The 15,271-nt window shown below is 41.3% G+C and overlaps 1 protein-coding gene and 1 long non-coding RNA gene across 3 annotated transcripts in view; one reads left to right on the forward strand and one right to left on the reverse strand.

Moving 5' to 3' along the window:
• LOC141046986 (uncharacterized) overlaps window positions 1–2,309 on the reverse strand; it is a 57,505-nt gene extending 55,196 nt beyond the window's left edge. Inside the window, exon 1 of the long non-coding RNA XR_012219710.1 lies at window positions 2,171–2,309. This is a non-coding gene — a long non-coding RNA (uncharacterized lncRNA). The remainder of the gene's footprint in view (window positions 1–2,170) is intronic.
• Window positions 1–15,271, forward strand: part of NRP2 (neuropilin 2) — a 192,326-nt gene that overhangs the window by 100,129 nt on the left and 76,926 nt on the right. For both annotated transcript variants that reach the window (XM_073541876.1, XM_073541877.1), the window contains exon 7: window positions 4,333–4,488. In XM_073541876.1, coding sequence (XP_073397977.1) covers window positions 4,333–4,488 — 156 coding nt within the window. The remainder of the gene's footprint in view (window positions 1–4,332; window positions 4,489–15,271) is intronic.

The raw sequence follows: 15,271 nt of genomic DNA on the forward strand, positions 1-15,271 counted from the left end.
ACAAAGGCTGCCATGGTTCTTGGCATCTTGACAGAGTGAGTCCTGTTTACACAGACGATGCACCACCAAGAGTGATGATCTTTTGCACTGCACAAAAGACCATTTTAGCATTTTGCTCATTCATCAGGTGACTGCAGCCCTTTAGACTGCAAGATAATCAGGAATCCAGCGTTTTAAAGAATGCTCATTCATGATTATCATTCAGCATAAATGCACAAGTAATGTGTCTTGAGGTGTTAAGTCGCAGACCATCGCAATACAGAGAACAAATGACTGTGCTGGATTCCCAACCTCCCATTGAGACTGATGATGTTCCACTCATCTTAGGGTATGTGGTCATGATCAGGATTGGCTCAGTATTTCCTCAGGATTTGATGCAGGTGAAATCTGCACCAAATCTGCATCTGTGTTCACTGGCAGGTCACCTGTGTTTTTGATGCGTTTTTTACATGCATTTTTTATGCAGTTTTTCCGCATGAGTTTTGATGCGTTTTTTCATTGCACGCGTTTTTTTGTCACTTGAAATAAAGCTACCGTAATTGAAAGTTGGCTTATGGGAAGAAAAAAAGTGATTTCTTGTATGCAGATTTATTGGGGTATGTTCCCACGGTCAGTAAACGCTGTGGGTTGGATGCTGCATACATCCGCAGCGTCAAAACCGCAGCAGCCAGATGTTACAGCATAGTGGATGGGATTCAAGAAATCCCATGCCCACTATGCGTGCACCGATGCCCGCGGCTCACCTGCAGAGATTAACATGCGGTGCGTCTTTCCAGACCGCAGCATGTCAATTTATATAGCGGAGACGCTCAGTCTCCGCTGCGTAAATTACCTATACACTTTCATTAGATGCGGTAAAACCGCATTATCTTCCTAGTCACATGTGTATTAAGTGCAGGAACGCAGCTTACTACGCATGTGTACTAATTTAAATAATGGTGAATCTTGTGACACAGCCAGAAGTACATGACACAGGATGTGAGGGAAAGCACAGAGAGACGTCCTCTCCTTTTTAATACATAAATAATAATTAAAAATAAATGGTGTTGGGTCCCCCTATATTTGTTAACCAGCCAGAGTAAAGCAGACTACTAGGACTGGTATTTCGGGATGGTAAGGATCCAATATCCATGAACCTTACCAGCCTGATAGTATCAGGCTACAGTAGTCTGCTTACCCTTGATGGTTAGCAAAAACAGTTGTATCCCCTCCAAAATAATAGCGTGGGGGCCCACTATTTTTGTTTACCTGCCAAGGAAAAAGCAAACAGCTGTGGCCTGGTTTTCTCATACTGGCGAGGCCCATGAATTTTGGCCCTCACCAGCCTTAAAATAGCACCCCGCAGCCACCCCACAATTGGCACATCTAAAGAAGCAACAATTGTGGCACTTTACCCGGCTCTTCCCACTTGCCCTGTAGCAGTGGCAAGTGGGGTAACATTTATGGGGTTGATGTCACCTTTGTATTGTCTGGTGACATCAAGCACACAGCTTAGTAATGGAGAAGCATCTACTGTATAAGACACCTATCCATTACTAATCCTATAGTTACATGGTAAATTAAGACACAGCAAGAATCAAGTCTTTTAATTGAAATAATGACACAGAATAGATCTTAATTAAACCATCCTTACTGAATCACCTATTCCACTGAGTTTTACCGAATCTAATGATAGTGAATGGGTAATTTGCGCAGCGGTCTGGAAAGACACGCTGCATGTCTGTTTCTGCAGGGACGCCTGAGGCGTCCTTGCATGCATAGGGGGGTACTCACTATGCTGTAACATCTGGTCGTTGTGGGTTAGACACTGCGGATGTAGGGAGGGTCCAACCCGCAGCGTTTACTGACAGTGGGAACATACCCTTAAGAGGAGCGTTAGTACATATAAAAGATACACCACCAACAATACCAACATTTCATGGGATAAGGTTGCAACTTGACTGACCTTTGCTGAGAAACAAAATGTGATTATCATATTAGAATAATTTTTATTGTGCAGTTTTAACTAGTGAGAATCAGCAGGAGAGACCCCGTCTCCTTCTCGGGCATTTTCTTTAACTTTAGAAGTGGAGATATCATTTGTATAAAAGCAGCGGTCTCATCCTTTTCATCCTACGTTAGCTAGTCTATTACACAACTTAAAATCTGTGTTCTAGGCTGTATTACATACCTGCAATGCCGCTGTGAGAATCATTTGGAAAGTAATGCCAATAGATGAGGGAAGAAGCTTATGCAGCAATGTCTAGTGGACTGGTTTAAATCAGGTATATTGATGTCTCACGCTGGGCCCCTGTCAAGCGCTCATTTGAATCCCTTACAGCAGTGTGGTTTGGAAGCCGTTGCTTTGCATTGGGAAGGGAGCCCTGTTAAGTGGATTTCACTGCACCATGCTCTGGATTAATTGTTAGTCAGGAGGCATAATGCAAAGGCTGGTGGGAGTGTTGTAATGAATTGATCCTCTGCAGAAACAGGCTGCAGCGCTTTAAATCACCCCGTCACCAGTCAGCTCCCTTAGGATGCGAGCCAAGTATAACTGGGATTTAGTGTACAGGAGAAAAGTCTAACTCCTTCTGAGCCAGTCTACATGGAGGATGAGGTTACTAAACTCTGGTTATGCTGTTGAACAGGAGGTCGATGAGGATCAGGTCTTGGAAGAGGGTTTCTTAGAATATACGTCTTCATACCGAAATGCATCAGATCTACGAACACTATATGTGTTACCGCCTCTAAGCTTCCTAGAACAGGATATGAATAATACATGTATATGACTTACCACATGTGAGTGTTACCCGCTCACAGCCTAGCACATCTCTTACCATGGGTCTTAGTAGTTTTTGTACTTGCCAATTGTGATCACCATACATTAGATAGAATGCATCTGATATGGGATGGTAATAACTGAGCATTCTCACTGTTACAGAGCTACAGGATAGTGCTTTAACCCTGTTAATGCTGAAAGAGCCTACAGCATCATGCCTGGACCTATCTGCCAACCTCTCCACCTCCACGCTCTGAAGATCGAGCAATGTTCAGACATTTCATAGTCCCATCTATAGTTCCAAGTGGAAGGTCATTGCCTCAGCAGGGCTATGTCCCACTGCCAGATACTAGGATAATTTATTCCACATTAGTAATCTGGCAGGAAAAAGAAGCCACCAAACAAAATGCAAAGTGTCTTGGACAGTTACTGCATTAACGTTTTTTTTCTAAGAAAATCGTCAAGACTGCGCAGTCTGATTCTTGCCTCTCAGTTTCTGCTGCTGAAAGAGCTTTAATCAACTTTAGAAAAGTTAGTTAGCAAGTGCTTTCTTCTTGTAGGGTTCACTCCCACAGTAAGATGGCAAGAGGCAGTGTCTGGATTTGGGTGCTGGAGGGGAAAGCTGTCCTGCATGATATTTGTTAGTCATGTTTATTATGTTGGGGCTTCTCTAGGACAGCAGTAGCATACATATGGTCAATATGGTCAGTATGGTGATATGATAGCTATCTTCTGGCTGAAAGTAGCTTGGCTGGCAGGTATCAACTCCAGATAATCCCTTAACATGTCCGACTGTAGAGGAGAAAGAGGGATGAAACGGTGTTAGGGACTTCTGGCACTGTGTGACTTGGGTTAATTGCCTGTAGAAATGGAAGCAATTAGAGCATACAAGTAACATGTCCTTGGGTTCTTCAGATTCTCTGCTGATTGGAATAGGGCAGGTGCCCAATTTGGTTTTATCATCTTTGCATATTTTTTTTAATAGTATAACCATATTTTTGTAGGGTTTTTATTGCTCAATAAATATGTTCTACATAAAGAAAAAAATGACCCCTCATATTTTTCATGAAATAGGTTGTATTAATTAAACCACGAAAATAACTGGTGTATCTGTTGCTGTAATTGGTCATTACCCTGTAATAAGTACAAAATGTCCTTAACATCCGGGTACTGCTAAACACAGTAAATTTAGAGAAGAGCTAAAAATAATTGACTTGTTGCTTACAATTGTATGTTGCTAACTGAATAGATGCATTTGCTACAATGTGAATATATTATGAATGTATATATGTACTTCATATACAGTATATGTCACAGCTGGAATGTAAAAAAGTATATCTTAATAATTGAGCTTGATGGTGAAATATTGATACACCTTGTGCGGAGTCATTCCCGCACTGCTAGAGGACGTGGCTGTATTACATCTTACATTTCTGCACAGTAATCAATGAATATAGCTGGAATGACTATGTCTTGCCGCAAACAGCCCAGATGTGTCTCACCTGGGATTAAAGTGTCAAACTGCTAGAAGGCTGTTCAACCCCAAAACAAAGTTATCACTAATGTATTTACAGATTGATCTTCGCTTCTTGACTTTGCTGAAAGCTGTGGCAACCCAAGGTGCTGTGTCGAAAAATACAGGAGTCTCCTACTATGTCAAATCATACAAGCTGGAAGTCAGCACCAACGGCGAGGATTGGATGATGTTCCGGAATGGTAAAAACCACAAGGTAAGGCAGCGTTTCTCAGCAGCTAATCATGTGTCATTGTGCATAAAATCGTTGGCAAATAGGAATATTATGGCTGAAATGCCAAGAGGGAGTTAAGGTTGGCTTCAGTTGGGCTTGTGACTACATGAGCATGTGTGGAAGTCATAAATAAGGACAGTACGATACCATGCAGAGATGATGACAGACTGACCTCACACATCGAGTCAGATCTGCCCCAGTGGAGGGATAGGCAGTACTTGCTGAATGGCATGAAGTGGGAATATCTCACCCACATCGGTTTGTCCACGTGGACATTCATCTCAACCAATAATGATTTGCTATGTAACATTGACAGTCTAGTCAGTCACTAGATTTCTGGCACTGATTCGTTTATTACAATGTTTCATCACACTTGATTTCTTCGATGAAATTATATTTAGGGCAGCTGTTTCCAATTGACTCAAATGAAACCATTTGTTGTGCTGTGTGTCACAAATCTTTCTAGCAGCGAAAAGATGTATTAATAGACAGGACTACTACATGGATTCCTAGTACTTGTCAGCAAAGTGAAGCAGACCTTGCCTTCTGACCTGATGTACAGTGCTTGACAGCAAGTCAAGGGGAAAATGTTTTCCCATGGTTGTGTCTCTTCCCTTGGTTGGAATTTGTGCAGAATTTATGCTCCTTCCCTCCACATGCTGTGAAAACAATCACAAAACCACATGAAGTGCCTGTTCAGGAACTAGTGAGGCCTAAAACTAAGACAGCAAGACTTTCTGCAAACAATTTCACTAACCGGAGCTGAATGTACACTTAATAGTCATGCCCCTCTTCTAACAGGATGATTACGACTAACAGGCATGTTCACTTATAAAACGAGGTTGGGGATAATAGGCATGTTATTTTGTACAATGGGCCTGCCCCATATGATCAGCTTGGCTTGATCCTATATTTTAACCAGCTATGACCAATAAGTGAATGAAGAAGTGTCGACCATCTTGGACTGTAAAGTCCATCAGCTTTATATTTTCATAAACCACATACTAATTCCTAGCAGCAGCCTGCTGTTAATCATTTCCCACTGTGACCAGATGTTTAATGTGTGATCAAATGTGATTAAATTGGCCAGAATATTATCATTCAAGGATCACCTTAATTGATCCATACCACATCCAAGAAATTTGCATGGGTGATCAGATCGAAGAAAAAGGGATGCAGACTGTCAGGGAAATCGGATCTGTTCTAGCAATCATGTTTGGCAAAGATGTATTGAGGCTTCCTTCTGCTACCACCATCTGTAGATTTTGGAAGGAAGTATGCTATGTTCTGTGTGTGTACCATGTTCCCGAGGGAGCATTAACCCCTGTTTTTTTTACCAGCAGTTGAACACAAATGTTGAAAAGGAATGAGGTAGTGGTTCTGGGTCACGGCACCCCATTTCCTATTAGACACGTGACAGACGTATCATGCAAAGAATATAATGATGAAAGCCCCTTCCTAAATGTAACATTCATCTTTTTCTTGTTGATCTGCTGTTTACATAGGTGCATACAATTATCCCGCTGTATACGATCGCTGTCTCAGAGGGTGCGACTGCAACCAGGCCCATGTGCGAGGGGGGGACATTATACCAAGAAGGAGCCTAGGATGGGGGAGATAATCACAAGAAGGAGCCAGGACGGGGGACGTTATTACATTGAGGGGGGCAAACATGTATGTCTTTGTGGGATCTAGAATGCTCAAGGGCCCATATATCTGACCAATATGCAGGTGGGGGCCAAGGACCAAATTTTGCATCGGGGCCCATCGGACTCTGGCCACATTGCAGCTCTACAATGGGTATATACACTGTTTCACTTCTCATCTACATATTAATGTAATTTGCCTTTCGCTATCATTCTGAAATGAGCTTGGCATTTATAACTGACAGATCTACATTATTATGTAACAGAATTTAGCCAACAGTGACAGGAGAGGAAAAACTTATCAGCAAAAAGTAAAAATGCTGATCAAATACACTTGTAGGAAGAAGAGGATTATTTATGTACGGGACCTGTGAGCAGGGCATCATGGCGGATCACTGCAGTATTATGAGCCGTGCAGTCATGCCAAGTAGATTTGTCATAACTGCCGCATCTTGACTCAGCGCCACAATAGAGGCAGGCGTTTAAATAAATGTATACAAGTCTATATACGTGTCAGGCCATTAAAGGCATCTCTGAATTACTCCCTGCTGCCTGATGGGTGGGCTCCATTCCAGCTGGAACAAGAAATCACAGCTTAAATGTACTTTCATAGCAGAGAGAAATAGAAAAAGTGAAAATATGCCTCCTGTGAGGGGAAAAATGAGTAAGTAATCCTTCCAGTGTGCAGGACTTCAGGTGCTTTAAGAGTGATGTAACTAATAGTCCCCAATCCTATAAATTACTACAGATTCCTCAATGTGCTGCTATGCTTTATATCAGTGACTTTATAGGTTTAGTTTAAGGTCAGCATGCCAGTAAAGTATAGGTAGGTGCAGCTAATACTAAGGTGCCTCAGATTGTAAGGGTTTTTGCTTTCCAGAAGAAAAGTGTCGCACACTGCATTGATTTGTCCCATTATAAAAACATTCACATAACAGAAACCTGGTGGACCCCGGTATAGTTAAGACGATCCTTTTGCTTGGGTTTGTAATAGATCCATATTCCACATGACTATCGCTTCTCTATTTTCAGATCTCAAAATCACAGTTGTGAACAAGGCCTTAAAGGGCACCAGTCACCAGAAAAGAACGCTATTAACCTTCTGACTTGGGGTCAACCTGCCTTTCAAGAGCATTATTAAATTGCTTGGCGCTCGCACTTAGATGAACGCTGCAGGGAAAAAATGGACTTCACCCCCCCCAACAGCTTCAGGATTCAGTCACGGGAGCTGCACGGGTTCAGTCAGATCGGGCGGTTGTAACCACACCTCTGGTACTGGGTCTACATTTTGGCCGGCCGACAGTTAGACTGTCAGCCAGGAGTGTGGTTACAACCCCCATTCTGTATACACATAACGGTGACAGAACCTGCACTGGTGCCGCCCCTGTGACTGAAACCCAAACACTGCCAGAGGGAATAAAGTTTATTTTCTTCCTGCAGTGTTCGGCTACGTGCAGGTGGAGGGCAATTTAATGACACTTTTAAACTGCAGAATAACTCCATATTTTCAGGGTAATAGCGTTTTTTCTTTAAGGCCATGTTCACACCTACGATTTTAAGACTGGTTCCCTTCAACTGCTCTAAGTAATGAACATGTAACTAATACAGTGCCACCTAGTGGCTATAAAATACCTTTAAACAAGAGTATTTATTTTAAGTAGAATTTGCATCCACACATCTAAATCGTGTTTTGGGGTCTAAGGTGTCACTAATGCTTGGACAGTGACATTAATTTATTTATTTTTTATGCTTTGCGTATATCGCGCCATTAATTCCTCAGCACTTTACATACTTTATCTCATCACTGTCCCCGATGGGGCTCACAATATAGATTCCCTATCAGTATGTCTTTGGAATGTGGGAGGAAACCGGAGAACCCGGAGGAAACCCACCAAACACGAGGAGAACATACAAACTCCTGGCAGATGTTGTCCTTGGTGGGATTTGAACCCAGGACACCAGACATGCTTTTTGCATAATAAGGAAGGTGAATATGTTCCTTAAAGGCAATCTGTCCTGTTGTACATGACGGCTTGCCCCTGTTCATACTTGTCTCATTCTGTTTGGAGGTGCTGGTCAGTTATTTTATTTTTGTAGCATACTCCTGTCTGACTGAGCACGCCTCCTCCCATCAGCCTAAGGTGTTTTTATTTATATTTGGATTCTGGCTGCCCATAAATGTGTAGTCTTTCAGCACAGGAGAGACATATTAGGTTAGTGTCCCATCAAAGAGGCACGCCTTGACATGACTGATGGGTTCTCATAAATTGGCTAATTTGTGCTCTAAGTACGTTCATTTTTTTTACATATTTTCTACAGCAGTAATGCAGTTCCAGTTTCATATATTCAATGTTTACATATTATATCATTTTAGAGTGCAGCTGTATATCCTTGGTTATATTGAATAGTTGTGGCGGCTTGCACTTGTTCACACTTGTCTTATTCTGTAGGTACTGGTCATTTTTTAATTTTTGTTGTACATGCAGTCTAATCTGTGCTTAGGTTTGTTGGAAAGAATTCAGCATAACTTGTATTTTATTTGTTGACGTCCCTGGTGTTTGTATGCTTATGAGTCCAGTGGGCGGTCCTACTCAGTGATTGACAGTGATCTGCACATGCATAGTCATAGGACCGCCCAGTTGACTCATTTGCACTCCAACACTAAGAATTTCAATGAATAAAATGGAATCATATTCAGAATTGAGAGTCCTTAGTGGTTGATACCTTTTAAAATGGAATCTTAACTGAAACTTTTCCCACTATAATGTACATCAGTGTGATCAGCTCCTCCTGCTCTATTACATCCCGCCTGCAGATCAGACACTATTTTTAACATGACAGGTTCTCTTTAAAGATATAAACAGTACATTCTAGTAATTCAGAATGGTAAAGTGCTGTGGAATATGTTGTCATAATAACATATAATTATTATTTATTAATGGTAATGTCTAGTGTTCTTTGATTTTATTCTCCAATAGTTTGCTCGGCAATTTTGGAAAATGGATTGTATTGCTTTTTTGCCTGAAATGTCCCTCACTGGGTACTAGCATTGCATATTGATGAATGCTAGCCGAAGCTTACCTCCTATATAATCTCTTTTCCTGACATTCACTAAATATTTTCATCGTTCTGATTACTCTCCGCTACTTCAATTTTCCATGGAATGTCTCAAATGTTATATCCGTAGCATAGAAAGTGCCAGGCATGTAGGAATGGAAAAGACCTTCTATGGTTATATTTTGCAGCAAGGGTAGTGAGTGTGTGTATTAGTATACCATCCAGAAGGGCTCTCAGTAATAGCATTAGATAGTCTCACTGGTTTGGGCAGTTGTTACATTACAGCTCCCTTGTACTTTTTTTCATATAAGTTATAATAATAGAATTGCCTGAAAATCCCTCTCTCCATTTTACTTTACGAACTAAGGATAGACAAGTAGTGATGCCTAATGCTGAATGCAAAAAGCAGAAATGAATTCCCTTCCCGCTGTCAATGGCACTAATACAGCATACTAAATGGAAAAGGATGGAGAGGGGAAGCCTGCTTAATGAGTTCTCATGACTGTACGTGCTGATAGCAAGAGAGAAGCCTCACAACGGCACCTCTGCTTCTGGGATGTCATTTGGCAGAAAGAAGGGACTCCATGTCCATACTTGTGTAGAAATCAGGTAAAATCCATCACATCCGATATGCTTCTCATTTACTAAGGGAAAGCCAAAACTTTTTTTTTACACATTTAAACATTTTTTTTCCTTAAGGCAGATGACATAAGCCATGTTTCAATATTTCTGACAATATACAGAGCTGTATCTTGAAGTTCCTAAGCAAAGAAAGATTATCAATGAAAAACCTATAAATGGGCCCATCTCTTATAATGTCTCATGTCTTGTGTGGTGCGACTACATCATTGCTCAGTTAGCATTTCTGTGCCTCTGCAGTACCTACTGTTATTCTCGCATGTTATGGAGCCCAAGGAGTCCCAGCAGCAGAAGTGCCTAATTTCTTATATTGCCTTTGGTGATATAATGGCCAATATGTCTGCCAAAGCCAACTTGGCACTCTCCACAAGTCTAAACTTTACCCCTTAGATGCACTGTCAGAAGCCTCTCCAATCAGTCAAACAGCTCTCCTGCTTTGCACTGAGGAGGGACAAACACCCCGAAACACGTCTGAAAACAGAATTTCTGGTTTGGCTTCTTACCCTAAGTCATGTGGCAAGGGTTGATAGCTAGAGTTCATGCTCTCGCTTCTCTGAAGAGGCTATTTGCCTACTTGTTTCCATATAAATGAATAAAGCTAGGGTTGCACGCCACATTTTAGCCTTGCAAAAAGGGGTTGTCCTCTACGGCACAACCCCAGCTTAATTGGATCAGGACCCTAATTAAAATATAAACAGTACATACTCACCTCCAGCAGCAGCGGCTTTCCAGTCAAGTTGTCGCCGCTGTTCCTAGAGATTGAAGTGACAATCCCTTAATATCGTAGGGCCACAAGTCACTGTGTAGTCATAGCTTGAAAGTAGAAATCTAGGAATGACTGATGCACTGTGGTATACTAAGTGCAATACTTGAAGCTAGTCTTTGCATTTCACATCGAAGTCCTGCACTAGTATATTCATTTTTCTTAGTGTTCATTGTTTTAACCCCTCTGTGACCAGGCGTGATTTTTCAAATCTGGCATAAGACACTTTATGTGACAATAACTCTGGAATGTGTCAACATATCCCAGTAATTTTGAGACAGTTTTTTTTGTGATGCATGTTTTGCATTCATTTATAAAAAATTGACAAAGCTTTTCAAAATGTTATCAATTTTCAAATTTTGAATGGTAGATAGTCAGACCACACAAAATAGTTAATACATAACATTTTCCTTGGAAAAATGTTCTTTCATTTTGTTAGGATGTTAGAAGGTTTACAAATGTAACAGCGATTTCTCATTTTTTTCAAGGAAATTTACACAATTAATATTTTCAAGGTCCATTGTAATTTTGAAGTGACTTTAGGGGACGTATATATTGGGAAAATCCCCAAAAGTGGTACCATTTTAAAAACAGCCCCTCCCCCTCAGAATAATGAAAACTGCTGTCAGGTAGTTTATTAACCCTTCAGGTGCTTTTCAGGAATTAACGCAAAGTGGCATGACCTGACAGAAAAATGTTAATTTTTACCACCTAAATGTTGCTCATTTCTGAACAGACCCCTATACCCAGCAGACTTTAAGGCCATTACTTGGCCACGAATGGCCATGGCACAATCAGACCCACACCATCATGATCTTAGGGTGATGATGGGCTTAAAGGGAATCTGTCACCCCTTTTTTGAGATATCATATAATGATATCATTCAATTGTGTGTCACATAAGGATTCTCTTAGCACTTCTGCTTCCCCCTGACCCCGCACCTTTCATGCATAAATACCTTTTTTATATCGGTTCAGATGTATGTAAACTGCCGCTGTCCGGTCCAATGGGCGGGACTTATTCAACTGCTCCCCCTCCTCCCTGTCTTGCTCTACACAAGAAGAAATGCGTAGAGCAAGACAGGGAGGGGGGAGCAGGTGAATAAGCCCCGCCCAGCGGACCGGACAGCGGCAGTTTACATACATCTGAACCGATATAAAAAAGGTATTTATGCATGAAAGGTGCGGGGTCAGGGGGAAGCAAAAGTACTAATAGAATCCGTATGTGACACACAATTGAATTGTATCATTATATGATATCTCAAAAAAGGGGTGACAGATTCCCTTTAAAGAGGGATCACTACAATCTGTTAACCATTTAGATGCTCCAGTCACTGTTGGCAGCAGCATCTAAGGTATTAAACGTCTATGGTGGGTGCCAACACTGATTGCGGCTGATGCAGCCAGGTGTCAGCTATTGTGTACAGCTGACCACTGTTGCATTGTCACCCATCAGGAGATGCTATTCGCTTATATCTCAGGTCAGTATTGGTGGTTACTAAGGGGTTTAAAGGCAACTATCATTTTTAATACTTTTATATACTATAGGGGATGCTATGTGCTGCTAATTGATCCGGTCTAGGATCTGAGACCCCAAACGATCAGTGAAAACACTGCTCTGAAGTCCATAGATCCCGCATGAGCCATGCGCACAGAGGTGGGTGTGCTCAATATAAGTCTGTGGGTCTGTACACAGTACTGTGATGAAAGTAGTAGCCCACAGACTTACTATTGAGCTTATACTGCTCTGTGTGCGGCTCATGCTGGAGTTGTGCACTTCTACATATAGATGAAAAAATATATTAAATCATCAAATTGGCCTAGTGGGGATTCTCATTGCTCTCTATGATACAATAGATATTTCTGTCACTTTTTCTTTAGAAGGCCAGAAAGTGTACAACCTGAAATTGCCCCCTTTAGTAAGGAGAATGTGTGGCCTAATTCTAACATAATGTGTTGTCCCTAGCGACCAATAAAATTTCAGTTTTTATCTCTACAGTAAAGGTTTCAAAATGAAAGAAATGATCTGATTGGTTGCTATGTAAAAACACTGGTAGTTTTTGTACAAACTGCTTTTTATGCATGAGGACCATGGTGTTTCCATGGTGATTGCAACATTACTGTATATTTAGTAGGCATGGAATCAAGTGGAAGATGCCTTTAGACAAGGCAATATCAGCTCCTTTGATCATGTCCTCAAACAAATATCATGTAAAAGGCACAACAGCTCTGTGTGTTTTAGCAGATAGATTTTCCACAAACGATATTTTCCTTTAATCATGTTATACAGGGAGACCCTGCCTTGATATCCTGGATGGAGTCAGTGCGTGCACGAAAGGATGTGTTTACAAGCGTCTTAAATAGGATGAACAGGGACATCTTCCTTCTGACAATCGATGCCTCATAAAATAAGTGAAACCTATAAAAAAAATCATATGATGCCATTTACTATGACTTACTTGTTTAACTTATGCCCATTAGGCCTGTTTCACACTTCCGTTTTTGACCATCAGTCAAAATCCGCCGTTTTGGCAAAAAAACGGATCCGCCATTTTTTTTGGCGGATCCGTTTTTTTCCCCATTGATTTGCATTACCGGCGGATCTTGACGGATGGCCATCCATTGGATCCGTTTTTTGCGGATCCGTCAATTTTTTTCCGTCCGCCGAGATGCCTGGACGGACCATGCAACGTTTTTTTTGCTGCAGGATCCACATTTTTATAGTGTGCATGCCCGGAGGAATGATGTCAGGAGGAAATTTAACCCTGAAAGCATTTCTGGCGGACAGAAAAAGTTCTCTCTCCCCGGGCTACGGTTCCTTTAAAATTCTTCAGTCATCGGATCCGTCAAAAAAACGGTCCGGTAACATCCGTTCACATCAGTTACCAACGAATCCGCTTTCCGCCATTTTGGCGGATTTTAACTGACACAGAAAAACTGAAGTGTGAAACAGGCCTTAGAGCATGAAGAGTCAGTCTTAAAGGGTTTGTCCAGTTTCGTGGACAGATTTTTTTCTTAATGGGAAATTGTCAGCAGGTTTTTGTATTTGAAACTCGTATCGTCTCTGTTAATTCACTGTAGTTTTGAATAAATCCATACCATAATTGTCGCACTCCTTATTCCGTTCCCTTTTTATGGTAATGAGCAGAAAGTGCTGAGGCTTGAACCTGCACAAACAGCTCTCTGGCCTCTCCATCTTTTCTTGCCCACTGCTGGCCTGCTGTCACTGACTGACAGGTCATTCTTCTCACAATGACCCGCTCACCCAACCACGATTTTGCACAATCGGTGTCATTTCCGGGGCTGTAAGGTCCTGAAGATATTATGAGACCCGGAATGTGGATTTGCACATACACTGTCCCCAGGAATGCGTGCGTGAGATCTCAGGTGGGGGATCAGAGCACTGAGAAAAGAGTCACCTGTCAGTCAGCAACAGGAGGCTGGCGGGGAAAGGGAAATACATCGGAGAGCTGTAAGTGCAGGCCAGCCCTCTGCACTTGCTGATTTTTAACATAAAAGTTAGAGAAGAGATTTATCTGAAACAGAAACACGAATTGCTAAAGCAAATGTATGGATTTATTCAGAATTATAGCGACTTAACATAGATGATATTAGTTTGGCATACAGACTCCTGCTGGCAGGTTCCCTTCAAATTCATGTAATCGGGGCTACAAGTCTTTTTTGCAATTCAGGCTTCCCTTAAAGAGTAACTATGATTTTCATTTTTATTTGATAAATCAACAGTACACATTAAAATAACAAACTGTGTATTATATATTATCAGAGAGATTTGCTTCTTTGCCAGAATTGATCAGCCATTATCAAAATTCTTAATTCTGAGGTAAAATCTGTACTCAGTGTAGACGGCCAGCCCCATTACTGAGAGAGGGGATGGCAGATAGTACTGATAAGAGTCTATGTAGATGAGATGGGGAGGGGCAAGAGGCAGAGCTCCTCCCTCCTCCTCCCCACTTCATAGAATCTTATACATAACATCTTCCATCTCCTATCTCGGTAATGGCTCTGCACTGAATACAGATTTTACCTCAGAATTGAGACTTTTGATAATGACTGATCAATTCTGGCAAAGAAAGAAGCAGATTTCTCTGATAAGATATATTACACAGTTGCTTATTTTCATGTGCACTACTGATTTACACAATAAAAATTAAAACGACGGTTACGCTTTAACCATTTCCATGGTTTCCCTTCTGTAGTCACTGCGCTGTCCATTGTTGGCTGTAGAATGAGATGAATAAGAATCCGTCAGTCATGCATCTTTGACAGTCTGACAGGGATTTTTTAACTCTTTCACCTGCCGTTTTCTGAGCTCCTCAGCTGATTTAGGACCACCAACCACTTCAAATTTGAAACAAAAAGCCTGTAAAAGCCAAAATGTGCAGCGTTTTTAATGGAACCCAATAGTAAAAATGTTTGAAGCCGCAAATATATGCTTTTAAGTGAAAAATAAAGACCCCAAAGGTGAATGCATGGATATAATTCATTGTAAAGTACAGGACATGAGTACACGCACTCTGTGCCTTTCCTTTTAAGCAGTCAGACATGAAAAGTCTCTATTAAGACACCATATAATGATTCCATGCAGGTGGCACGGCCGTAATAATACCCTACTCGTCATTCCTCCAGCCGAAGAAATTTCT

Source organism: Dendrobates tinctorius, unplaced genomic scaffold (genome assembly GCF_039654945.1).
Source record: "Dendrobates tinctorius isolate UK_male_01 unplaced genomic scaffold, ASM3965494v1 ptg000125l, whole genome shotgun sequence".
NCBI lineage: Eukaryota > Metazoa > Chordata > Amphibia > Anura > Dendrobatidae > Dendrobates > Dendrobates tinctorius.